Source organism: Pithys albifrons, chromosome 1 (assembly GCF_047495875.1).
Source record: "Pithys albifrons albifrons isolate INPA30051 chromosome 1, PitAlb_v1, whole genome shotgun sequence".
In the NCBI taxonomy this organism is placed as follows: domain Eukaryota; kingdom Metazoa; phylum Chordata; class Aves; order Passeriformes; family Thamnophilidae; genus Pithys; species Pithys albifrons.
Window position 1 is genome coordinate 33,785,528 of NC_092458.1, and position 27,447 is coordinate 33,812,974.

At 41.2% G+C, this 27,447-nt stretch overlaps 1 protein-coding gene across 4 annotated transcripts in view; it reads right to left on the reverse strand.

The window, feature by feature from the left end:
* The window catches only part of FARP1 (FERM, ARH/RhoGEF and pleckstrin domain protein 1), a 209,997-nt gene that overhangs the window by 6,764 nt on the left and 175,786 nt on the right, over positions 1-27,447 (reverse strand). For 2 of the 4 annotated variants that reach the window (XM_071549227.1, XM_071549210.1), the window contains exons 14-23: positions 25,502-25,689; positions 23,867-23,956; positions 21,620-21,753; positions 11,486-11,567; positions 8,622-8,859; positions 6,452-6,582; positions 3,466-3,534; positions 1,443-1,532; positions 438-520; positions 53-165 (exon numbers count right to left, since the gene is read on the reverse strand). In XM_071549227.1, the coding sequence (XP_071405328.1) occupies positions 53-165; positions 438-520; positions 1,443-1,532; positions 3,466-3,534; positions 6,452-6,582; positions 8,622-8,859; positions 11,486-11,567; positions 21,620-21,753; positions 23,867-23,956; positions 25,502-25,689 (1,218 nt within the window). Of the gene's footprint in view, positions 1-52; positions 166-437; positions 521-1,442; positions 1,533-3,465; positions 3,535-6,451; positions 6,583-8,621; positions 8,860-11,485; positions 11,568-21,619; positions 21,754-23,866; positions 23,957-25,501; positions 25,693-27,447 lie in introns of all 4 variants that reach the window. The other 2 variants (XM_071549219.1, XM_071549200.1) reach the window with 1 other exon arrangement.

The following is a 27,447-nucleotide window of genomic DNA, read 5'->3' on the forward strand; positions in this document are numbered from 1 at the left end:
AGCAGTCATACTGACAAATATGAGTAAAACCTACTCTCTAGCATTTACTTACTATTGTCAGGTGGGCTGCTTGCCAGTAGCTCTGGGGCAGGGCTACTGCTTTTCTCTGCCAGGTCTATTGCCATCTGGATGTCCTCAGTCCATTTATCCATTTCAGTGCGGGTACTACAATTAAAATTCAGGTTTTATTCACTTTCAAGGCTGAAAGCAAACTTTTAGAAACAGTCAGAAACTGAGCTAACTTTTAAATAAAATAACGAAATTGAGACACAAGATGCTACCTGTTTTCTCTCCTTTTTTTGCCACTCAAGTGGCTTTCACAAAAGAATTTGAAATTGTTTTAGGAGCAAATACAAACAAAATGATTCCTTTCTGTCCCACTGTGACAGTTGCAGAGAAAGAGAGTTCACATGCGTATGTTTTCTCAGCTGAATTACCTTGCAGCAACAACGATGGACTGGTGTTGACCTCGTAGTGTCAGGCAATGTGGAACTCCCCATTCCTCCTCACTTTCTTCTATCTGAGAGATAAAAGCCCAAATGCAGTCAGATTTCAGAAAGTACATATTGTTAAGGTGAAACAGTGAACTGAACAAGCTTTTACCACTGGCGAAAATAAAACTCAAAGAAGTGTTCCCAAACAATAGCTTTGAGCTAGGTATTGAGAAAAAAAGGGTGGCTGGAAGAATAGTAAGTTAGTTCTGCAATTACCTCTTAAACCCAAAGTATGGCTTTGTATGCTTTGTGTTGAAGTAAATAGTGGTATTTTTATCTGAAGAGTGATTTGTCATACAAAAGAGTATGGTAGAGGCTTGGAGTGCTCTGGATATTGCAGCATAACAGTTCTGTTGTGAACAAATCCAGGCCAAATGGCCATCAACAATTGAGTAGGTTCCCTGAAGTGCTTCATAAAACCTGAAGCCTCAGTCTTTACAGAAAATCAGTTACTGTGGTAGTGGTTACCTAGCTTGGTTCTCAAGAAAACAATACAGAAGAGATACCAACACATGAGAAGTTCCAAACAAAATAACAGAGAGAATGAAAGTGTTTTGAAATTAGCAAAAGTATTTTTGAAACCATATAGGAAGAGGTAACTACCTGATACTGGCTTGAATTGGCTGTTTGCCAGAAGAATTGCAGCAGCAAGAGCTCCAAATGATATATTGTTGCCAGTTTCCCACTACTTTGCCTTTGAGACACAGAGCTGGAAACATTTTGAAATGTTGTTTTTATAGCAATTAAGATTGTTGGTACTGTTTACTTGCCTTGCACAGTATGTCTGTAATGAACTGGTGATGAATTACTTGTAAAATTCATGGTCTCTGAATCAGAGAATACTCCCAGTGCTGCTGCTTTCAGTCCAGCAGAAATTCATCAAGCACTTAAGATGGGACCACAAATGGGCATTTAAGCACAAATCCCTTAAATTCTCATAATACTTACTGTCATGCCATACAGTGGAAGATGCCCGTGGACTTTAAACTGATTGGATGCTGTCAGGCCTCTACTTGTGTACAACAAGACATCATTAAACTAAAAAGCAAGAATAAGCATTATTAGAATGATGTTGCTCAGCATGGATGTATGTGGGAAAAAAAATAACACAATGGTAAATACAGTAAAGTTGACTATTTATAAGACAATCCTAATGCATGAATCCAAAATATTGGCTTCCACAGTACTCCACCACCTAATATTAGCACCTGTTATTTTCCCTGCCTTCCTTCTGAGCTAGTTTTAGGTATATTCTCACAATTTCCCACTGTCTTCTATTACTCCCTTTGTGATCTCTGTGTCAGAACTAACAAGTCACACAGCAGTGAAACCAGGTAGTGAAACTGTTTCACACTCTGCCACACTTTGAAGCTATGGAAGATGTGTGTTTCCCCAATATTTTCTTCTGCTTTGAGTGAAAAGGTAAGTATGTGCAAGAGAAGTGTCCAACTCAACCCTTATGAATGGAGTGTCTGACTACTACTCCTCATATTCAGAAGGAAGGTGGGAGACTGTTTTAAGGTAGATGGATTTAGGTTTGAAATACCAAGGTGAAGAGACTGAGCATCTCAATTTGTAGAGCTTCATTCATGAAATAGCAGTTGTCCAAAGCACGTCAAATTACTGCCTGCATTTTGTTGCCATGGCATGTTTTCATTGTGCCACCTGGGTCAAAGGGCGTTTTTCTCAAACCAAATGGTTGCATCAAAAAAATCATACTCCGTGGTGTGAAACAGAGCTTTCACCACAGACCTCTACAATCCAGTAGTAGTAGTTCATGAAGCTTTGCGGATCAGCCACTAGAGGGGGATTTAATTTTGCCAATGATTAGAATGTATTCAGAATCTCACAGTACTGACCCGGGATTTTACCTCCAAATAGACTCTGGTGCTTGGGACAGATCAAAGACTTCTTTGACAGTGCGAGCACCTTGTGAGTCTTATCTCAGATTTTTAATGTTTTATATAGATATTATATCAAGGCATCATCTGGTGACAAAAACTGTTAGTATGAAAGAAAATATGCACCATATTCATTAAGCTCTCTCTTCAGTGCCTTTAAAAGCAGAGGATCATCCTACCCAGGTAATCAGATTGTATCTTTGGCTTATTTGAGAAATTAATATCAAACCTTGTAAAACCTAGCATGCTCACAAGCTTTCCTACACACACATTTGCCTCCACCTTTTGCATACAAGGAGGTATTCTTGTGCCACACACAGCACTAACTACTCAATGTTTTACCCTGTAACACTGGGTTAGAAAATCTGTGCACTCTGGTGGGTATCACAGTGCCCCAACACTAAGGGCTCAGCATCAGCAAGATGGGGAGCTTGGGAGCAAGTCAGCTGGCCAGGAAGAGAGAAGGAACCATCTGGTCAGCTCCTGGGGATCAAGATCAAGTGGGATCACCATAACCTGAAAATGCTGTGAGTGATGTTGGGACGAGACAAATAACCTTTCCTGTAGCAAGAGCCACAAAATGTATCTCCAGATAAAGATATGCCCATCAACATACTGGGCATTTGTGGGCTGAAACTGGATGGTTTATGGAAAAACTTGGTTCTATTATGTGTCCTGAAAGCATTATGTGGATTATTGTGCATATCACCAGGAGTCACTCTTTATCTTCTTTTCTGGATATGATCACTATCCATGGTGCCACTTTTCATTTTGCAAGAACTCTGCTTTTATTTAAGACAAGGTGCTGTGAAGTATTATTTTAGCATTATATTCACCTTGTCATATAAAAACTAGTTTTATCTTTGTAAGAAGCAGTAACAAAGAGAACACTGGATTTGGGCAGAAATGCAAGTTCTTAGCAACCAACTACACAGGTGATGTATTATGTCAATTTAAATAAAGCTGTGTAAAAATACTTACTGTAATTCACAATTCGAGTCTAACAGCGTGTCTAATAGTTGCCTAGAGTTATACTTCATTATATAAAGAAAAACTGTCTTCTTACTTACCAGAAAGAACATCCGTTGCTGTAAACCTTTTCCAGACAACTTACTAAGACTGCCCAGTCTAATAAACTCCTGTAGGAAACAAATAAAAAATATCTCCTGCAAAAATGATTTTTTTACTATGCAAACATAAATAAGACTACTTGGTAACAGGAGTGACTTGAGTACCAGTCATCAAGACTTTTAATTTTATGAAGCATGTTAAAAATCTAATTTATAGAGTAATTCCTTTCCATTTGTAACTGTCTTTAGGATAAACTCCTTTCATCCATTTTAGGAAAATTCAGCTAAACAAAATTTTCTTTACCTAACATTAAGACAACTTAACTTCAGATAGCTTTTTCATCAGTTTTGAGTGAGTGTTTTTCATGGTACCAATGATGTATAAACTAACGGTAAGATGTCCTTTATATTATTGGTTAGCCACTGGTAAGCTTCTGTGGTGAGTGTGACATACATAGCTCTTCACTTCAATGTAAAATCAGCTACAGAACTAAACATTAGCAGCAGCAGCAGAACAAGAAGGACACTTGTCTGGTAAAGTGAGTTATCCCAGTACCACCCGTGTAATATAATAGAGCACACGAATTTAGATCAAACTACTTAAGGATGTTTAGGTATGGAATTAGAGGAAAAGTAGCACATCTGAAACTTTCAAAATGCTGAATTTCTTGGGATTACTGTGAACTATGCAGCGATTCACCCTTCCACTTATATGAAACCCATGAAAACTCAGTTTTTCAGTCGCTCCCGCTTCTGCCAAGAGGTTTATATTTATTTATGACAGTCATTCTAATGTTATTCTTCTCATAATTGTGCATTTAAAACTTACATAAAGTATCAGAATCACCTGAATCTTGGGAATAAACTGGCTATCTAAAATTAGAGAGGCCACTAGAAGTTATTGTTGGCCACCAAAGACTATTAATCATAATTAGTACTTATATGGTACCATCGGATAATCACCAGCAGGCTTAGCACTACCACGGCAAGCTCTGTGTTAACACACGAATCAAGAGCTCCCAGTGCCCTCCCAGTGCTGCAAGTCACTGCTACCTGCAAGCACAACCAGCCACGGGATGGTTGCATGTCCAATATAGGTACCAGCTTGGTGGCAGCAGAATTCCTACTCTGGGACAACATGAAAGGATGAGATTATGGTGGCATTTGCCTCCCAGTCTGGCCTACACCAGGGCAAGGGCTTCAGTCACAGCCATAGGAGCAGACAAAGAGCTGGAAGCAGTAATTTCTTGGGCATGTGCCAGAGTGTGGTGGCTAGTGCTTCTTGCCTTGGCAGGTAAACAACCTCTGCCCCCTATCTGCCTTTTCCTTGAACTTCCTAGGACAGGAAGACTGCTTGGTCTTTAAATAGAACAGGGTAGCAGAAACACCCGATGACAGCATTTAATTTCATGTGATAGAGAGAGGCACGGGCTGAGAAATGTCCTGAGGGACTTGCCAAGGATGTGAACAGTCTGTGGATCACTAGAAAGAAACATGAGCTGTGGCAGCTGCTTGGGGACAGGGAAAGGCAAAGTGAGGGAATGGGAAACAGCCACAAATCCAGAAATACCTCTGCTCAGCACTGCCTTCCCAATGGCACATCAACTTCATACCCCAGCATTTCGCTTGCCACAAGTACTATTTTTGTGTATGACACACAGAAGTCAAAGGAGTGGAGAGAAAACTACTTCAACAACAGACAACTCTCAAGTTTGCATACACATATACGTGTGCCAGGAAAATAAAAAAAGGCTACAAATATTACACTCTGGCTCATTTATTCTGAAACAAGCCTTTGTTCTTAAAAAAACATGACAAGTAAAGAAGTGATGTTGGTATTTTTGTAACACAATTAAAAGTGTTTACTTAAGGCAACTGTGTCTCAAAAATTATTGCCTGAAGTTACACTTAGACTAAAGAGACTGCTTGTCCCCAGGGCCATGAGTTTCAAAGCAAGGCACTGTGAAAGGGCTGAGAGTCCTCCAGCAGAGATGTCTTATTTTCCTTTAATCTATCATGATTTAGCACCAAGGGTTGGGAAAAAAAATATAAGGGCAGCATGAAATGAGGAAATGTGCAACTGTTCAAGCTCTGAAAGCTGTGATAAATATTACATTTTTAATGCGTCTGTTGTAATAGTTCTTTGGAATTGCCTACAACTGCCCAAATCTATACAAAAGACAAGCCTAATAAAATCAATAAAAAGGATTGCCTCTTTCTGCTTTAAAGGTTCCTGTTTTCTATGGTGTGCTGGTTTTGGCTGGGGTATAGTTAATTTTTTCACCATGGCTACTATGGGCCTGTGTTTTGGATTTGTGCTGAAAACAGGGTTGGTACTATAGAGGTGTTTCTGTTATTGCTGAGCAGTGCTTACACAGAGTCAAGAACTTTTCTGCTTTTTGTACTGCCATGCTGGCAAGGAAGTTGGGGATGCACAGAAAGCTGAGAGAAGACATAGCCAGGACAGGTGACTCCAACTGACCAAAGGGATATTCCATACCATAGGACATCATGCTCAGCATAAAAAGAGAAAGGAGAAAGGGGGGATGTTCTGAGTGACAGCATTTGTCTTCTCAAGTATGTGTTATGGGTAATGGAGCCCTGCATTCCTGGAGATGGCTGAACACCTGCCTGCCCATGGGAAGCAGTGAACTAGTTTCTTGTTTTGGTTTGCTTGCATGTACAACTTTTGTATTGCCTACTAAACTGGCTTTGTCTCAACCCACAAGATTTCTGGCTTTTACCCTTACAGTTCTCTCCCAGATCCCACTGGTGGAGGAGTGAGCCAGTGGCTGCTGTGCTTGGCTGCTGGCTGGGGATAAACCACAACATATGTTATGGTTACATTTATTTAACAGTTTTTGTTGAGAGAAAAAGGTTTGGATGAGGAAAGGCAATGTCACAGCTGCCCCTAATTAACAGGTTTGTAAAACACACCTAATGCTTTAAAATTGCATCAAATCTTGATCACAACTCTGTTACTTACTCTTCCTGGGATCACCAGATTGTCCATGCCTATCAAGTCTTTCTTCAGTTCATGCAGCTTCTGGAAGTTCTCCATCTTTATCATATTGCCGTGGAGCTGAGCCACCATTTCAGAAATCTCAGCCAAAGCAGCTAGATGGACAAATTCATAAAGTGCTTATTAAAAATTTACAAGAATATTCAAAAAGAAATATAGCTTCTCTCTGCAGCACCCGGTTCACAAACCTTCTTGTGCTACCCTTCTTCACAGTGTAAAGCTACTCAGGCAGACTAAAACCCACACAAACTCTGGACATCATCTTACGGAGTGGAAAGGGTGGAGTGCTGTATGGAAGAGACAGTCTATTTCCTAAACCAAAAGTTTGTTCTATTTTAGCCACAGAAAAATTTTAAGAACACTGGAGCCAATTCAGAGCACCAATGAATGGGTTTTCCTAAATGTTTTAACTTCCTACATCTCCAGTCAATCTAGGGATGTTCTTTATTCTTGAAAAAAAAAATTCTTTTTTTCCCCCTGCCCACAGCACATTGGGTCTGGTCCATATTTGAAAACAGCAGGAAATGTCAGTGTCATTTATTGTGTCATTTCAGATGGCAAACATGGTGATCTTGGGGTTGCCCTCAATCCCATCAATGAGAACAACTAAAAGGGCTGTATGTTGCTGAGACATATCATGGCTGTACTTCATTCTCTGCAAAGATGGTACCAATTCCCTGTGCCATCATGAATGGGAGGAACAACCCTGACACACCTGAATGGATGAGCAGTCTCTGAACGGGTCAAAGACACTGACTTCAGTGCTCAAAGAGCAGTTACAGCCATTGGTGTTAAAAAAATACAGTCAAGGGAACACTAACAGTGGTTCTTCCTTCCTTCTTACATTGTTGCTCAGTAGACAATTCACCCACCTGTTAGTGGGAGACAGGTGCTCTCTGCTGGGTTTTTATCCACATCTCCAATTCTTTTTGCTTCCTTTACACTCTGACTGACCTTTAACAAAAATCTGCAAACACCTTAGTAAGAGACTGATCCCAGAGTGATGGTGCCTCTGAGTCACACTGTCCTCATGCTCTCTTATTTTCATCTGTGAATCCTATGTTCACATCCATTTCAAAAGTGGAGCAGGAATCAAACCTTGATGACTGCTGTACCCTCTGGGGAGGTGGGAATGGACACATCATCCTCATCATCTAGCCTTGGCCGAAGGACATAAGGCACTACTCGCTGCATTTGCCGAGATCATTCAGGCAGTAGCTACATTTGGACAAACATCTGTGTCACACAGCACTTCGGCGCCACAGACCTCTGTGGCATTTCCTATTGCCGTAGGTCAGATTACCTCCACATTTCGTGCATTACCTGCTGTGGGTCTCATCTCACACAACCTGAGGGAACTCAGACAGCTGACTCAGCTACACCTTATGGCTGGGAGCAGTCCTGCTGAGCATTGCTCCCTGCCCAAGCTCTTCCATGGATCTGCACCGATGCTAACTGTACAGGTAACACAACTGTCCTTAAAACATACCTAGCTTACAACAGGAGTGCAGGATGGGGGTAAGGAAAAATGAACACAAATCATCAGAAAGAAATGGCAGGCAATGAGTTCAGACCACAAGAAGGAAATTTTTTCACGCTTGAAAAAAAAATGCAAACAACCCATGGTAGCTGCTTTTAGTCCCTGACACAAATCATGGAAATGGTAGTAGAGCAAACTGTATGTCTTGAAAAAAAGACAACACTTAAAGACATAAAAACAGCAGCCCTATGGGGTCAGAGCAAGGGTTCATCTGGGCCAATATTTTGTGTTCTTAGCAGACCTGTAGGGAAAGCTAAGAACAAGACAAGCACATATGGTATGTTCCCTGTGCTCTCTCCCAACCTCCCACCTGTTTTGACTTTAAGAGACTTTCTGAACCATCTGTCATTTCTGTCTGTTTAATAACCCCCAGCAGAATTCTCTTCCAAATACCTGCCCAGACTGTGGCATAATGTGTATACAAGAGCAACCTTAATCCTACTGTTTCTGGTGTTCTGAGTGCTGGATTTTGCAACTCAATCCTCTTTTGATGTAGGCTTAAAAAAATGATTTTGTTTTGTCCAGCCATACACCTCTAACAGATTTGGATGCCATTCCCCAGCCCCAGAAACTGGAGTCTTTTCTCTTACTTACCTCTTGAATCCCTGAAGTCTACGTGGCTTGGAGGATAGTGCTTGCAAAGCCTCTCCATTATCTGCTTATAGTGCATAAGCCTGTGTAAAGGTCTGAGAAGAAAGGTGTTGAGAGGCAAGTAGCAAACTTTCTGTAGTTCAAAATCTCTGCAAAAGGTCTCCAGCTTGCGAGAGTTCTTGATGCCATTCTCCAGCTCCATTAAAATCTCATTGTGCTTCCGCAGGTGAATTGTCAGTTGCTTAAATGCACAAAAGAAAAGAGGATGTGGTAGAGCTCTTAGCAATCACTGTGAGACATGACTCAGTTCAAACTTATTCCAGCAAAACAACAAACTAGCACAGCAGTGGGAATTTTGCAAACAAAATCACTGTAAAACATAATGGCTCCAATATTCTCTTGCAAAGGAGAAATAGCATTTGAAGTAGACACCCCCACCCCCTCTGCATTCCCTGTAAAACAGAAGTACATGAGTCAACAAAATTGAATCAGTGAGAAATCCAAAGGCAAGGAGATGACATGAACATAGCTCGTGCAAATGGTGCAACAGGGACACAGCCAGACAGTGTGAATGCAGAGCTAGGAAAGAAAATGGGATTTGCTAAAAGGATGAAGCAAATTAGTTTTCCCAGTTCCCTTAGGTGCTTTTGGGGAACTGAGATGCAGGCAAATGGACTTCCAGCTTCTGCTCCTCTCTTACTCATGAGAAGTTGCATCTCCTGGGAATCTGATCACAAAAATGGAGGTGCTGTCCAATAGAAAAGGGGATGTTTTTCATCCTTGGACTATATCCTTTTCTCCTTAGTGCAGTCTCTAAGATCATCCCACTGGCAGTGGGGAAGCAACCAGTGCACCAGTAAGTGACTGAGGTTCCCATGAGACACACAGCAGCTACATTTACTTCTCAGTATTACAGATATTCACAAGTCCCATTTAAAACAATTTATCAGGTTGGGTTTTTTTTTTAACAATACAGCAAATTAATTTGTGTTTTGCAAAAGGGAAACTGGTTCTTCAGGATAAACAGAGCTTTTCTGAGCAGCTAAATAAAGTTTTCCAGTAATTGGTAGAATATTAAGAACAAACAAAAAGAAATTGAATGAATCAAATGAATGGACTTGAGAAGACATTTTCTGACATAGTTCTAGTCAACTCTTTCTCTCCTGTGATTTGCGACAAGTTTACCAGAAACATTCTTTCCCTACAGCTGCTTCCTCCATACACTGCATGTTCATTTACAAGTCTGTAATTCAAGCAAAGACACGGCAGACCTTCTGGCTGCCCATTAATTACTTGCTCTTAACTTCTCTCCTATGTTAATTAAACAAGGAATGTCAAATTTCAGGTCTTTTAACAGGTCTCATGATAAATAAGTAGAGTTTTAACTAACTTTATTGTCTTCTGTGCAGTTCTTTTAAGTTAAACTGGCTTTGGTCTCTTTTCTCAATATATCAGTTAATCAGCGTTGCTGAATCTCAAAGCAAATGAAGTAAAACCTTCTAATGGGAAAGGGAAAACTGGAAGGGTGAAAGCACACTGACAGGTCTAAGTTACAATGAGGACCATACACTGCCTTTAGACTACTGCCCCAGAAGGACATGCAGACAGTGAAGGACAGACAATTTAATGTTGCAAGGAACAAAGAGCAGAGCCAGAGTCTGTCAGCATTCTGATATTCTAAAAAATGTGAGTGGAGAAGTGCATATTTCTTGAGAGCAGGGATGATGGAGGTAGAAAATTCCCATTTATGTTTCTTTCAATGCATCTGAATTACATCTTGAGGAGAAAAAAGCAGTTCCTAACTAAGTACACAGCAGAGAGAATAAGGCTGCCTTATTGGTGATAAGGCTGTCTATGCTGGGGACTGTAAATGAAGATTTCTATGTTCCCTTCTTCTGATTTGCTGTATAATCATTTGTACATCACTTCCCTGCCTCTCTGTCCTTCTGAAAGATAAACCTAGTACTCACTAGCACCTCAGGAGAGCTGTAATTATTAAACTGCCCTTTCCTCCAGCCAAGGACTCAAGGCTGCTGCATTTACTAACTGCAGAATGCCCAAACAGCAATCACCGAGGAAAGATTTATTGGATGATTTTGCAAGCACTTTGACATCCACATACAGAAGGTGAAGGGCCTTGTTTTGCCCCAAACCATCCTGGATGTATAGCTACATAACAGTAAGGTGAGCTTACATCCATATAAAAGTCCTCAGGGTTGTCACAGGCTCCCGTGCATGCATTCCATGCTGTTTTCTCAGTAACACAGAGCATCAACAATAATGCTGTGGCCAGACTAAGAACAATTGCAAAATCTGCTGAACATTACACCTAGATTTACTGTTCATACATGTATTTTTATTTCCCGCTTTAAAGGGATTGAAGGCAATTATTCTCATTCATTCAAAAACCTTTCATCTAACTTTGACCATAGTGGAGGAATATAATTTCCCCATTTAAATCAATATCCAGGTTATGGTCACTACTCCTGCAATACCTTAATACATAAATTTGCATGAGAAAGAAGGTGTGCTCAGCTTTTGAACCATCTCTTCATCCATATGCATTCCAATGCTTTGCCTTCTTATTTGAAGGAAAAAAACCTGGAAATTAAATGTTCCTGAACTTTTGTGTTTGCTGCTTCTATATTTGGAGAGTGGAGAAGAGGGGCTGGACAGCTTTAAAGTCAGCTTACAATGCTGAAATCTTAGATTAGCAAATGCTTGCTACTTCACCAAAGGAAACTTTCATAGCATAATCCTTGATTACAATTGGCAAAAAACAGCACAAGAGGCAACATCATATGAAAATGAAAAGCATGCTAATGTTAATCCATGTCAAAGCTTAGTGGTTATAGGATCACTCCTACCTTCATACTCTGAATATTCTTTAGCATAACATCTCCGATTCTTTGGTAATCTCCTTTAATGTGAGCATTAGAGCGGCCTTCCCTGTCAGCAACAGAAATACCACACGTTTCAGTCGTGCAATAAAACCACATAATCACTTACAAGCACAGAAAGGAACTCAATAGCTTATTTCTTTTAAAATCCTGACCCCCATGCTCCATCACTCAGAGGCATGTGAGGAGTCTTCCTGATAGATATGTCAGGTACAGTACACCTTTCACCCAGCCTGGCTTTCACTCCTAAAAACAGAGAGGGCAGGCATTTAACAGAAAGATTAGACTTTTAAATAAATTTTTTAGGATTTTTAAATATACCACAGAAGGGCAGAAATTATTTACAAAAAAAGAAGGCATCAAAATCCCATGACAATATGTGGGCTTGGAGCAGAAGGTTAATTCTGTTCAGAAACAATGACTGAACCCCAGAACATGACCCAAGGGGTGTTCCTCCTCTGAAAAGCTTTCTGCTTATGTAGGGGATAGTGGGACTAAAAAAATATAAATCTACCCAGCATCTGGGCTTGACTCATAAGTGTTACACACTGGTAGGAATTTTCGTTCGGTGTGTCACTTGTGATATTACAAATGCAAACTGCTCACTCCCACCCAGCCAGCTGCACTTGGATGAGTTCTCCATCTGGGAGAAACCCAGCTCCTGATGAAAAAGATATTCCTGCTTCTAAACCCATGTGCGAGACAGGCAAGGACACCACACTCTAACTGAATCCAAATATGTTTTAGAAAACACAGGAGGAAAAATCATGACTGTAGGACCCTGTTACAGGTCTGTTACAACCAAGTTTTGCTTTCAAAAGAAAATCACCAGGTGTGTGTGGGAAGAAGCACAGTCCTACTCCCCTTTCCAACTTCTAATACTGCATCTAAGTTTCTCACAACACGGCTTTTTATATGCTGTCCTCAATTTTTACAATTAGTTCAGCTCCCACATTGGAGTATTGGGAGACAGATCCAGTCCTGGGTGTGAGCAACTGCAATTCAGCCACAGAAATGCACTACCTTGGAAGAGGGCAGAAATAAAATGAAGCTCTAAACGAATCCAAGGATAACACGGCCTCTGTTTTCTGCTGAATGGATATACATTTTTTCACCCATTTGCAGTACTTGGCATTTTTAAGACAATTCTGTGCACAGTGAAAGAGTAAGTGGACAACCAGGTTATAAAACTCTGTATTCCTTAGTATGGGCAATTTAACAAGAGAGGTCTGACGCTCACCAAATCATAGAGGATGCAGCAGTTATTAGGAATATACTTTCACTGGCAAGATACACAGAATTTTTGCTTTTAAATAAAATGCATATTATCACATTAATAGATGTATATTCAGGACATATATTTTATTTAGTTAAGTTAAACATTTTCACGTTCATGTTGGATAATCTCTCTGCATGCTTTTCTAACTGTGAAATTTGGAAGGCAAACTACACAGTAACATCCCCTATTTTATCCTTCAATAGACAAAGAGACTCAGTTGATAAATAAGAGATTGTTCCATGTTCATTGAACAATAGCCAGTTTTATAGGCTGTCTTTAATTATTTCCTGTAGTGTTAAGTCTCCCAGGCACTTGCATGCCCATTTAAGCAAGGAAAAGCAGTTCTCAACAAGATTTTTTTGATGTTTTTTTTATGAACCCAAAGTTTACACTGGGGTAGGAAGTTGGGTGATGTCACTGGTAACTTTAATTACTATCACCAGTTTTGCAAAAGCACTAGGTAAGACAAACACTGCCATAGTCAAATCATGCCTAAGAAATAGTCTAAGCTGCAAGGAACGTCAGAGGTACAGATGGACATCACATGACTACAGTTTCCACATTACCTGAGGATAAAAGCATAATTTCTGTCTCCAGGAGGCCTCGGTCTGTCAAAGCGTCTCCCCTCTATGCTATTCCTTGACTTTCCCTTCCCCCATGCCCTGTCCATCCATCAGCTGTCCCCACTGAGATTTCCTCCGACAGGTTGTAAATAAAACTTTCCAGCCCCTGAAGCTCTGCTCCAAGTGGTGCATATCAAAGTGTCCCCAGCTGAAAACCACAACCATTTGAAGTCCAAGGCAGTAGCACCACACTGGCAGGAAGCACGGGAAAGCCATCCTCCAGCCCTGGAGCCGGTATGCAGCATCCCATCCCAAACAGTTCATGCTGTGCCACTACATGCGATCCCAGAAATGTCAAAGCCAGATGAAGTTGTGCTGCTGCCAATAACAACATGCCATCCAGTAATTATCTCTATAAGAATTCTTGCTTTATGTGTTATTCTCTACCTCTCTGGCACTGCCTAATCCTTTTTTATGTCTCTACATTTGATTTCATCTAAAGGACTTCAATAATTTTGTACCTTTCTGAGCATGAAAGGTATATAGTTATCTATTTTCTGCCAAGATAAATACTAAGTACAGCATTACAGAATGTTATTGTTATTTCTAAATAGACATTGCTTTTTTGATTTGAAGGCCTCAACAGGTTGGCTAGAATATGCATTGCAAATTTCTTATCTACTGGCTAGCTACTTGAAGGCTGAGCCCAAGTCTACTGAAGTCACAGAGTGCTTCCAAAAGCTAATATTTAGTGCAGTTGTTCCCTGAACAGTAAGGTCCTCATTTCCCAGAAGCTGACCCCCTGGCCCCTCTTCAGCACAGCCAGCACTGACTGCTTGCACAGCATCTCACGCATTGGTCACACACAGAACAACAAGAACAGTTGCCCTTCAATGGTTTTGAGGGCTTTTAAATCTGGCTCTGTATATTGGCAGAGTGACACAGAGAGAAGGGAGTACCCCAAAAGCAATAGCCTGTGTTCACCTGCTGGCTGAACATTGAATAGGTGAATCGTATCAGAGCCCTCTGCTCAGGCCAACAGAGATGACCTGTGCTGCACACAGATGCATACTGCTTGAAGAAATAAAACCAGGGTTCTCTGAGGAGAAAATGTAGAAATGTGATGGCTGGGTATTGCTCCTTGTTCCAGCCATTCTTCTTGCTTTGCTTATTCACTGCCATGCAAATGCTGTGCCTTGCAACAGAGATGATTTTCCCACTGGGGATGGTGCATAGGCATGCAGGCTGTGATGTGGATCAGAGAGGCAGGGAAAGCTGAAGTCAGGCATCGGAGGAACATGATGGTTTCATATTTGCCCCCTAAACCCAAACCTTCACTCCACCTCTGCTCCATGCCAGGACTCCAGAGTAAACGCTATGCTACACTGCCCTCTTCCCTGGCTCCTCAACATGCAAATCCCAAGAAATAAAGAAGAAACCCCAAGGAAAGAGCATCCAAATATACAGAATATAAAAATAAAACTGAAATACACAATCCATCAGATGTTGTCTTACTGCTACAACAGCCCAAAGCACGCAAGCACAAAAGAGAGTTCTCCCTGCGGTGTATGTCTTGAATAACAACAGTCAGCTTGCTGAGAGGAAAGAAGCTGCTCATTTGTTGTGCTTCAATGGCTAAATTGTTCTTCTTACTCCTTGTTTTCATGGGTCACTGTCTGAACATGGTATCTGTCTGCCAGGGAGAAGGGCCAAAGCTCAGGGACTAGGATCTCACAACTTTTCGTCAGGAGTTGATTTATGATCCCCAGCTCCACAGAAGATGTAGGAGCTGCTTTCCCCACACACAGTGTGCCCTCACTCCACCAAAATTGTGTGGAGAGGTTTAAAGCCACTGAAAATCATGCTGAATAGTGGGGACATTATTGCATAATCAGGTAATTTCTTATTTTTCTCCTAATAGTCCCTTCCTTTTTACAGCAGTGCAAGTGCAAAATTGCAAGAAAAGAGGAGGAAGATGATCTTATACCTGATAAAGAACTCTGATACTACCTTATTCGTATTACTAAAAATGGCTACCACTTTGACTTACAGGGATTACACAAGAAGCTATGACAGATTTTTGAATTACATGAAGTTCTTAGTGTATATAATTGAAAAATTAATGGAAAGAAATCTCAAGTCAGCCCATATCCTCAACCATCCATGAATGGTAGCAGAAGAAACAGAAATTTGATGGGGATAGTGGAAAGGCAAAGAAGAAGAGAAAGGTATCTCAACAAAGATTTTTTTCCGAGGTGAACATAAAAATCTCTGTGTGCAGCCCTTCAATTGCAGTCAAAATAATAATAAATCGATTGCAACAAATTATATTTACAAATTATAATTTACAACGATCTTCTGTTACATGCTTAGGAGCAGCATCTCCCTCCTGGATACTATAGCTGGTCTTTGAGCACTTAGACACTTTTGACTTTTTATCACTTTATTGTTACTTAAAGTTCAATATTAAAAAATACCTTAAACATTCCCCATTACAATTGTCTTTTAAATAAGAGTAATGGTTTGTAATTTGAAAAGAGGAGTCCATAAAAGTAAAACATCCCTTTCCTAGCTCACACCCGGCTATTACGTAGTGCTTTTTACTGCCCTGCCCACTCCAGCCAAAACTGCAGCTGTCCTTTCAGCAGCAAGTGGTGCATGAAACACTGCTCAGAGCATAAGAAATGTACTGCTGAAGCCATCAGAGCTTCCCAGAGTTGCACCAACCCTTTGGGGAGTGTGCACACATTTAAAGACTTCAGGCTGGCTATCCCTGTTGTGGGAGAAACCTAATCTACAGGAAACATGCATCAGTAATGCTTTTAAACAGTAAGGCATAAGAGCAAGTAACACCATCACAGGAAAACACACTGTAAATGCAACAGCATTTCATATCTTGCTGTGGAATAGTCTCAGAGTTTATCCTGGGCACATCCCACCAGGAGAGCCATTGAGACAAACACTGTGTCTCTAGGTGTGACTAATAGATCCTGGACAAGCTATTTCTCTCCCACAATTTCCAATTAATTTGGGTGTAGTACAGCTCTAATCCCCAGAAGTACCCAAAAGTGACCTCAGCGATGCAAACTATCCTTGAGCTCAATGTGCTGGCACCAAACCCCTCTCAATGTCTTTGTCTCAGGAATTCACAATGCATAACTCTGAGGTTTGTATTACAATACATCCCTTATTTCTGTACATAGGGCAAAGACATTTCAAATCTTTATCCCTTTTCATCCCTCCACACCAGACATGCAGAACAGTCAGCACTCTGCATTTGAGAAGGCAGATAAGGACTGCTGCCTTGTTTATATAAACTGTTTTATCATGCTGCTCTTCTTGAGAGCAAGCACTATTACTCAAACAGAAAATGGTTAATAAATGAACATTTAGTTCATCTTTCTACACCTCCCTAAGTGCTTTTTTATTACAGGTTTTCAAACTTGCTTCCGTGAATCCTGATTGAGCCCTCTCCTTTCATATGCCAAGATCTAAGAGCCCTTTTTTTTGCAAATTGCCAGCCACACAGTGACATCTGGTAATACTGAGTAGCAGCTTTCCTCAGATGTGCTTGTGATGTAGCAGTCAAACTACCAGCTTTCCTGGGAGAGGAGAAGTTTGCCTGCATTTCTGGGAAGTGCATAATGCTTCTTCTTCTTCTTAGCACATGGATAAGGGCCAAAACACAGATTCTTCACTGCCTGATGAGGGCTTCCTAGGGCAGAAATAGCTATCCTGGCTTGCCTCAGCATTGCTCTCTACAGTGCTCAGTAGTCAACCAAGGAGAACTTCTGGTTCTCCATTTGCCACTTTCTGTCAGCATTTAAAGAAACCAATGTGGAAACTTGTCATACAAATATTTAAAGGGGTGTGGAAGATGAGCTCAATTTTTTTGGATGGAAAGTTGTACTTGTGGCCCAAATGAAAAGCTTATTAAACAGCTTAAGGGCGGTCCCATGGTGTAATGGATAGCACTCTGAATCCCAAGGTCCTGAGTTTGAGTCTCAGTAGGGAGAGTCCACTGGCAGTTCAATGCCTCCCTGCCATCCCATCCCATCAGATCTCAGATGCTCAGCAGGGTCAGTCCCGGTTAGTACCGGGTGCTGTGACAGTCCCGAGGACTTCCCTGTCACTGCCCAAGCTGGCTCGGCTGAGGCAAATGGACCTCAGGACTTAAAGGGTGGGGCCAGTTCTGCGCACGCTGCGCCTCACCTAAAAAATCCACTGTGCAGGCTGGAAGGGCACACCCATGTGGGGAGAGCCCTGCCCAAATCTTCGTTCACGAAGTCTGGCCATACATACATAAATAGCTTAGATAAAAGAAGGAGTGGAACCTAAATGACTTCTCAGATTCAACTGGCCAGATGTTAATGGAGCATGCTATGCTCTGCCTGCACTGCCCCCACCTCTTCCTCTTTGCCATAAAATTTCTCAGTCTCTGCATAAAAGCTTTAAGCCACTGAGATATGTCTCCCATATTTTCTCCCCACAAAAAGGGTTGGGAACTCTTGGCCTTGCACCCAAAACCTTGCTGAGGAGCAACCTGTGTGAGTACTGGTAGCCAGGACTAGGACCTGGATGTCCAGGTGCTGGATCCAGAAATTCTGGCACTTGCTAAAACGGGATTGCCTGGTGTGTACTAATGTTACCTCTCCTACCTGAGGCAGCTGTCTGCTCTATTCCTCTTCCCTTCCTGTGTGAGAAGGAGAAGCACCATGCCTGTCTGCATCCACCAAAGGTCATCCTTCCCCTCCTCAAACCACACGGCCTCCAGTGGGCTATTTCCCTTGTTCCCATGAACATGGTCAGTCTTCGGGGCTCAGAACAGCTGTAGTGACTGAGAGGATTCATGGGCTGCTTCAAAGGCCCTGCAACAGCACAGGCAGGGCAGAAAACACAGCCCAGAGATGGTATCACTGATCTTAGGATGCTGTGCAATAAACCCATCAGGAATCTGCTCAGTTTCATAACAGAAAGAAACTCTGAAAAAAATGCATTAACTTCTTGTATCCTGCAGTTGGCTATTGGTGTCAGCATCAATTCATGTCTTATTAAAAGCATTATCACTATGCACTGGACACCAAGATGTGCTGCTCTCAGGAAATTCAGCACTAAAGAGAAAAATGAGTGAGCTGTGTAAAGAAATAGATCAGACCTGCCAGAATCTATAATCAGGTCAAAAAGATACTGGCCCTTAAGATGTTCTGTAGCAGACAGCCTTCTTCTGACTGCAGTTCAGAAGCCTTCAAGCAAGCCAGAAATGCTTTTAAGAATGTGCACAACCTGAGCTTCTTTGAGGCAAATTCTAAGAGTCTCGAGATATTTGAACAAATTAAAAGCACAGTGCCATCTAACAATTATTCTGCACAATCCCCCCAGCCTTGCCCTTCTCACAGCTCTTCTGCAGAGCATCAGGTTCAACGTGATTCCAGGCCTAAAAGAGAAGGGAATGGTTTCCTGTAAGAGCATCCAATATGAAGTATGAAGGTTTGAAACACACTTTAGATGAACACACTGATGTTTATGCAGAGCAAGCAGGCTGATCTGCACTTTAAGTTGATAAAACCCAGCATCCTACTCACTAGGGGAACACAGATTACTGGTTTCAGGAGGCTTATTCTTTGAGACAAGCTCCCACAACACACATGAAAAGTACGGGTCTTCCAGCAGCTTGATGAAGTCCACAACCCTTTCATTCAAAGGCCCTTTTTGCATAGGACATGTCACCCTCTGAGGAACACAGAGCACATTATGCCTCAGAACAAGTGTCCCACCTTCCTCCTTCCAACCACCTGACTGTATATTTAAGAGCTGACATAGAAGAGTCCGATTTAAATGAGTTGGCTTGAGTCCTGCCCACACCTGCCTGCAGCTGTGCCACTGGCACAGCCAGGCTGTGAGGAGCTGGGCAGCTGAGGCAGAGTCTGGGCAGTGCCCTGCACTGTGGTGTGAACACAGCCAGAGCCTACCTGGAGCCAAAGACAGAAAGAGCAGTGGGCACAGAGCTGAGTGACCTTGACTACGCTACTGAAGAAATTTCACTACCACATTGCCATCAGCTTCTTCTACATGCTGAGGGACTGTTTAATTTTGTCATTCACTGTTTAATTAAACAGTAATCTCTATAGGATAGAGTTTATTGCTTGTGGCTTATCTCAGCATCTGTGGCATTATATAAAAACATCAACACCTCCAAAATAATAGCTGTCAGCAAGTCTCCCTCCCTTCCTAAGGCACATATTCAAATCTTCCATAACTTTAAAAACAATCACTGTCTACAACTGGGGTATGACATTATGTACACTCATGCTGTTGGTTGCAAACTGAATGCAGACCAGGGGAAAGAACGTGACTGTTTTTCTGTTAAGTGAATCAGAGCAGCCAATAGAGAATTCCCAGTGGCTTTACACTAACTGTGGAAGGACATGCAATAGCTGAGTTGACAAAGTCAAATGAGATGCCCAGCTGGGACAAAGTTACCTCAGCAGAATATTTTTAAACAAATTTGTATTGCAAAGTAACGTCACAGCATATCAGCACTTTAAATCGCAAGGTAACTGCAGTTGAAATGTAATACTAGAGCTTAAACTGAGGTTTACCATTCTGTGAAACCATAGACTTCGAACCCAAGGAAAAGCTGGAAAACAAAAGGCTTACTCAGTTCTGAAAGAAGCTAACTGAACAGGAGAAACAAAGTAAAACCATGGAAATCTAAAATCCTAAATATTGTTTGTTTCTTTTAACATAACTGATTCTTCCTTCCACTTACTTCCACACCATTCCACAGCAGGCTGTTATTGCAGCATCATTCAATTTTTTAAAAATAGGAGATTGGCATCCAGCTGTAATGCCACCAGCAACCAGAAGGATATAGGGGGTATCTCTATTTTCACCATGTGCTCCAGAAGTCAGCACCCAGCAAGCTCACTAGATTAGACTGGTCCGGTGGAAAGCAGAACTTGCACCTTACTAAGTGCATATATTTGTTTTTCCTCACCACACAGCCTTAACCCCAATTAGCTGGGGATTAACTCCAGCTACTGTTAATCTTATACCATGGTTGGAGAAACAATCAGTATTTTATAACTTTTGAAAGACCCTTCTTGGATTACCTGCAATAAATGCTCCTTAGTGGAATACAATTAACACCAGTTGAAGTCCAACAAAAAGAGAGAGATGCAGAGAGGGTGGCTGTGCAGCACCTGTCTTAGGAGTAACTATATGTCAGGCATCAACCAGAGTCCTGGGTGAGGATGTCAGCTCTCAGAGGCAGTATCACATTCTCCTCTTCTCAGAAAATACCTGCTAATATTGGAGCTGTGCAGGGTGGGTTTGGATAGCACTGCAAAGTGCTGTGCCCTCATTCAGTAGTCTCACTCATAACGTCACAAGAGCTAAACTCACATACTCTGAGACAGTGCTTTGCTTTTGTTTGATCATTTAGTTAAAGTGTCATTAAACTGATTAGCACCAATTAGGTCTGCCTGCTCTGTCTTTCAAATAATTTTCCATTGTCACTTTTCTAACTGAGAAAGAAAACCTCAGCTCTCAGCACCAAAAATAAATTACAAAAAAATGACTACACGGAATAAGACAATCCAGTTTGGACAGGTCTAATCAGAGCAGAGGGCTTCTGTGTGCTGCTGCCGCCACTGCTCAGATTGAGTTCGTTGCAGATTAACTCAAATGAACTAATTTAAGAGTGCTGCCAGGAACACAGCTATTTTGCAAAATGGTCATGTTTTGCTGTTATTATTATGTTAAGGATAGGTAATTCTTAAGCCCAGTGTCCTCTTCTAAAACTGACAGTTTGTAATGTGCAGCACAGACTCTGAGAGAGTCACAGCTGTGATGGTACAGAATGGGAAGCTGCTCTGTGCAATCCCCCCAGCCTACACCTACTTTGACAGAAATGGGACCTGGTCCTTCACCACTCCCTCTTTATTACTGACAAGCCTTCCTTGCAACATGTTCTTTAGAAGAGCTGCCATGTAGAAACACCGACATTTGGCAGGAGAAAGCTTCATTCAGAACTATGATCTTATTTGCATATGTCTGTACCTGAGATATCTGAACAACAGAGTTTATTGAGTAAACATGAACAAAGCACGTTTCAGTAAACCCAGTCTGTTAATAACCAACATCTGCAACTTTCACAAATTAAACACTACAGTAGGTCACAGAAAGTTAGTTAAAAGGGAATACGAAAAGGCTCAGCTGCTTGGAATAACAAAGATAAATAACAATCAACAATCTTACCATAGAGCAAGTCTCTGCTCAATTTCCTTGAGAAAACCAGTGTGAAATTTGTGCAAAGGTTCGAAGCTGGAGAAAATGAGATTTTTCAGTGTTTCAGGCATGCAGTCCTCTTTACTCACTGCACTTTGAAACCACTACAAAAACAAAAGAAGCAAAATTATTGGTGAATGGAATGCAGCAGGTATGATCGTTTGCTGTCTTTATGCACCTAACCCAAATGCACCTAGCACCAAACCCAACAAGGACTTTATTTAGATGGCACTAGGAATACAATCCAGGCTACCCCTGTCACTGCTATGAGTGAACTGGCAAACTGGAGCTCTTAGGAGCGGTCAGGCCCTGTTTAGTTGGCAAAAGAAACTCCTTTCCCCTTTGCCATCACTGATAAATACAAATTGAATTTGCAAATGCAGTAGGTGCATGAGAAAGAGCATTGCAATACTTCTAACACTTACAAACAATCTAGTAAAAAACAATAAATATGCTCTGCATTGTCTTTGCTGAGTTCTGTCTGAAATCCCTTTGACAGGAGTTGGTACAGTATGCACCCAAGCCTGGGTTGCTGTGTGCAAAGTGAACAGTTGGAAGACACTCATATCAGAAAACAGGAAGACCAGTGCCAAACACTGTAAAGACTGAAATAGGCTCCTCCTCGGTTTTGCTCCATATTCCCTTAATTTCACCCTAACAGACCCATGAGTGACATAAAGCCATAGGACTAGGCAGCTTGCCAAGGTAGCAATGCCTATTAACTTCAACGTGGTAACACTATTGCCTCCTCACTGCCCTGAGGGGTTCCAGCTATCTATGGTTGACTTACAGCAGAGCCTGGAAGCATGTTTGGACCATAGAAGGCTGTTAACAGCTGTCTTGCTTGACACTGCATCATCTGGAGCTGAGCCAGACCTGGGATAAAGACACATCTCTCCCAAGTCTTCCTCTCCTCTGCCTTATCTCCAGACTGAGTGGAGCTAAAGATGAAGTACATCTACCAAGGCTCAAAATTCATGCACCACATTTGTTCCTTTTCCAGTGATGCTGGATACTTGTTCGCACTCAGTGACCTCCTGGGACAGTCTTTGTGGAGCACGGCTGATAAAACTGCATGCTAATCATCAGGCTTATCCCTCTTAGGGATCCAGTAAATTCAAATTTGACTACCACAAGAATGAAGGCCAGAGTGGGAAATGCCGTTTAGCTCTGAAGAGCTTAAACTTCTGTTTCTGCAGCCACTAGTGAAATACTAGATGAAAACAGCCTATCTGCTGTTAAGACTGCCTTGATGACCACCATCCTATAGAAAGAACCTGGCCTTTTCTCTCACTGGCCTCGTTTCCCAGAACACCAGGGTAAATAGCAGCGGGGCCACAGCTACCTTGCTGCCTGTAAAATCCATACTATATTGGCTATATTTAAGCTGATGTCAGATGAGCTGTATCTGTCATGCAGACTTCTGTAACACAGAAGAAACGAGAAAGTGTGTCCCTGGTTTCCAGCTGGTCACAACACTCTCCACTGCAGCATGTCCTCCTCACCACAACTCTCAGCAAATGCACCTCACTGGGCAAATAAAGAACTGAGAGTTCTGGAGCTGACCAAAATACCATGAGGGGTTTTGGATCCAGTGCCCTTTCAGAGATGACTGTTATTTCAGGCACAATCTTGTACCATTGTTCTTGGAAGTGAAACGAGACTACTGGTGTGTGCGCAGAAATGGCACATATTTGCCTTGATGGTTTTAACAATTGTACTCTGATCAGATGCTACAGACGAATGACACATTTAAGTTACTGAAAAATCAGAATCATTCAAAGAGGTACTCCACAATATTTCATGTTAAATGGAGGGCATTTAATCCAGCAAAAGGCATTTAATCCAGTAAAAGACATTTATATGTGCCCCTAAGGAGCTACTTCAGTTTTAAGAGAAGTCACTGAAAACCCACAGGCATTTTTAGTAATTACAACCACAAAGCATGAGAGCAAGAAAATAAAACTGAACTGTGTCCCAAGTTTCTAAACCTGATATAGTTTCATAGTACATGTTACTAATCACAGTGCAAACCTCTACTTTCTGGGTTTTGTGTTATTTCCTCCCTGGAGGAACACTGCTGTGCACTGCAAAGAATACCTCCAGTACAGAACATAAAAGTAGCATGGAACAGCTAAGATGTTAAATGGAGCAGATGAAATACTACCACTGACTAGAGCTTCACATGTTTCATGAGTAACGCTCAAGTAAACATACCGATGTGATGACTTCAAGGTCCTTCAGGTATGTTCGTTCTGTAGTCGCTACTTCTTTAGCAATGAAGTAAGCTTTCTCAGTTGGGAACCTCTGTAAATTGCAAAGACATTAGGTTTTCCTCTGCTTTTATGGAGAAAAAAAAAAGATAATAAATCACAAAAAGCCTTACAAACCAGTGACCCTTGCTTGTGGTTACTGTGACTCATGCTTGAATGTTCCTAAGCCCTGAAAACAATCCTTCCTTGCAAACACAAGAGAACAAACACTTTCTATGGGTTTTTGAGAGACTTCTTTTTATGACAAGGTGATTTTTACAGCTTTGGGGTGCTGATATTCCTTTCAGTTTATTCCTGGACTGGGGCATATTCTAGAGTTCACAAAGAAATCCTTGCAGGCTAGACGACCATTTGAACCAAATGTAAAATTTGACTAAGTGACAAAAAATGCAGCTGATTATTGTAAGTTTCATAATCAGGATGAAAATCCACAGTAAAAATACTCAGAAAAATTCAGATAGGATTTTCATAGTGTGGCTGGGCAGCCTAACAGTGTGAGAGCAGAAGGATTTTAGACTAAGCTACAGATTTAAAATTTCTTAATTCCAAAGAGTCAAAGAAACCCAGTTTAGCTTCCTCTGTGTTGCTCAGGAAGCAAAAATGAAGAAAAAACATCCATAGATCTCTTTTTCCTCTGTTTCCTCCTTGGATACATTATGAAAGCGAAGACTGTGTGGGCATTTCCTTGTCAGTACACAATCCCATAGGAACCATAATCGGCTGGTATATACAGCAGTCACTGGCTGCTCTAACCTGCACTGACACAGAGAACCCTAAGTCTATTAGCTGATTCACAGAATCACAGACTATTCTGAGTTGGAAGGACCCACAAGGATCATTGAATCCAACTCTTAAGTCAGTGGCCCACACAGGGGATTGAACCCATGACCTTGGGATTATTATAACCAAGTTTTACCCAACTGAGCTAATCTTGTCTTATTAACTATGCACAGTAGGAAAAGAGATCTTCCTTACACAAATTCCTATTTTCCAGCAAAGCCATCTGAGTTCCAACTTTCTTCCTCTTGAGATGCTCCAAGGTCGGGAATAAAAACAGGCCCCAGAAGGACAAAAGCAACCCCATCTTGCACTGCAGCACAGGAGGGACAAGCCAGCAGGCAACCAGAACATCCTGGCTCAGACAAACATTTTATCTTCAGAAAGCAATTTGGGATGTGATGCTCTCTTATGGTTTTGCTGCCATGATTGCTCTGAGCCAGACACTCCCAGATGAATGCTGCAGGCTGTGGCTCAAAGGGAGCATTTCCTACTCTCACAGTCAGATGCACCCAGGGGTGCTCCCAGCACAGATAGATTGGAGAGGTTAGGTTGGGAACTCCTGCAACAGCCTCAACACTGCTCCTTTTCTTTCTGTCACCTGGAATTTTCCTCTCCAGTAAGACAATGGAGTTGACTGTTTTGTTACAACAAACTACCAAACTACATTCCTCAAAAACAAGTTAGATTTATATGAGACTGTGTCCAAACAAATTCTTAAGGTTGCAACCAACAGGAATGGCTCAGATTTACTACAACACATCACAGAGAAGAGAGCCAAGGCCATCTTCATATGCCTTACTTTTCTTTTGACCTCTTCCTCATCATCAGTCCTGATGCATGATGGGTCATTCAGCAAAGGGCTGACCAAGGGAGATGACTGCTTGGCATCAGGACTCAGGTTTGGAGACAGAGTCATATTTGCCACTGTTGGTCCTCCTTGAGAATTGATGGAAAGCTCTGAAAGGTGAGGGCTGCCAGTCAGAGAACCTGCTAAGAAAAATGATAAAAGAGAACTCAGTTAGGACAGGCTCTTTCAAGAAAGCATCAAAAGGAGTTGCAATCTTAAATTGCAGTGTGTGAAATTATGCTACGAGACATAGTCCTCAAACTAGCCCAAGTAGCTCTGAAGTCAGAGGAACTGCATCCACTTGCATTAACCAAGGGACTGCTTAAGGGTCTCATAGCTCATGGAATGGGCTGAAATTACTGCCTCTGTAGGGAAGGAATCAAGGCACACATGGCTGAGCTGCAATTCTCTACTGTGAGGGTGGTGAGGCAGTAGAACAGGTTGCCAAGAGAAGCTGTGGATGCCCCATCCCTGGAAATGTTCAAGGTCAGGCTGAATGGAGCTCTGAGAAACCTGATATAGTGAAAGGTGTTCCTGCCCATGGCAGAGGTTGGAACTAGATGATCCTTAAGGCCCCTTCCAACCCAGACCATTCTATGATTCTATGACTCTAAACATCAATTTAATATAAAAATTTTCACCACTGTAATCCACTCTATGGAACAGAATAAAAAAAACAATATGGGAATCACCCTAGAAGTGCCATTCTTTCTAGCAAAGTAGAACTTCAGAGACTCAAATCAGTACTTCACAGGGAACTATAGGACATAAATGAAAACAAATTTATCTAGTTGAAGTCTAGAGAAAAACAACTTTCTACAGCTGCTAAGACCAGTCAGATCTAACAAGAAAGGAGAAAACTACTAGTTCCCCAATTTCTACACACAACACAAGTATGTATATTATACCTTGTAGGTCTTTCCATGCTCCTCTGATTGTTTGGAATGGAAAATGCTAGCATTATATTTACATAAGAAAAGCAATACTTTTAATGCACAAAGTATGACAATTTCAGATTTCAACAGATATTAAGTCCCATTTAATTTTGAATTAAAATATTAAAGAATTAGACAATGAATTACACTTCCATGGATTCATATACACTATATTAAATATTACTGAAATCAGCATTTTGTCTTCTGCGAGGCAGCCAGATTACTGACTGCACAAAAAAGAAAGTTTGCCAAAAATGCTCAGTGTTCTCCCGATTAGCCCCTCCTCCAAACCTCTGAAAATCTAAACCTGTTTTAGAAGGATCTGTCATGTGGAAAAACATTTACAATCTGTACCCTTTTGGCATCATACATTAATATCAAACCCAAAAAAATGTGACAAGCTCTTGATTACCACATCTAACAGGCTGTCTAAGATTAAATGCAAAACACATACATTGCTGTATATAATTAAGGTCAAATACAATTTATTATCATGAGTTTGTGTCCTCCTTAAATTATGAAAAGTAAATGTTCCTGTTGCTAAAAAACACAGCCAAGATGCTCTGGTAAATGTAATATAATAAAAAATAAATATAATAAGGCGAACAGTAAAACCTACTTTTTTCTGGAATAACTCAAGATTTATTGCTAGAACACAAATGTTTTCCAATTCCAAATCAGTTCATGTTTATAAATCATTCTTTTGAAAAGAGAAAGGAAAAACCAGTACAGTTATCAGTTTACGTAGTCACGACAGTTATGTAGCCTATTATAAATCAAAGTCAAAGCACTATTTGTCTGAAATAAAAGTTTGTATTATTACAGCTAGCAAGAAAGGATTTACCAACAGTTTCACACTAAATCAATGTTTAGTAAAGTTTGAGAAAATGCCACAGCTTGTTACACAAATGTCAATTTTATTGACACTAGCACACAACTATATACAGTATTTTCAAAAGAAAT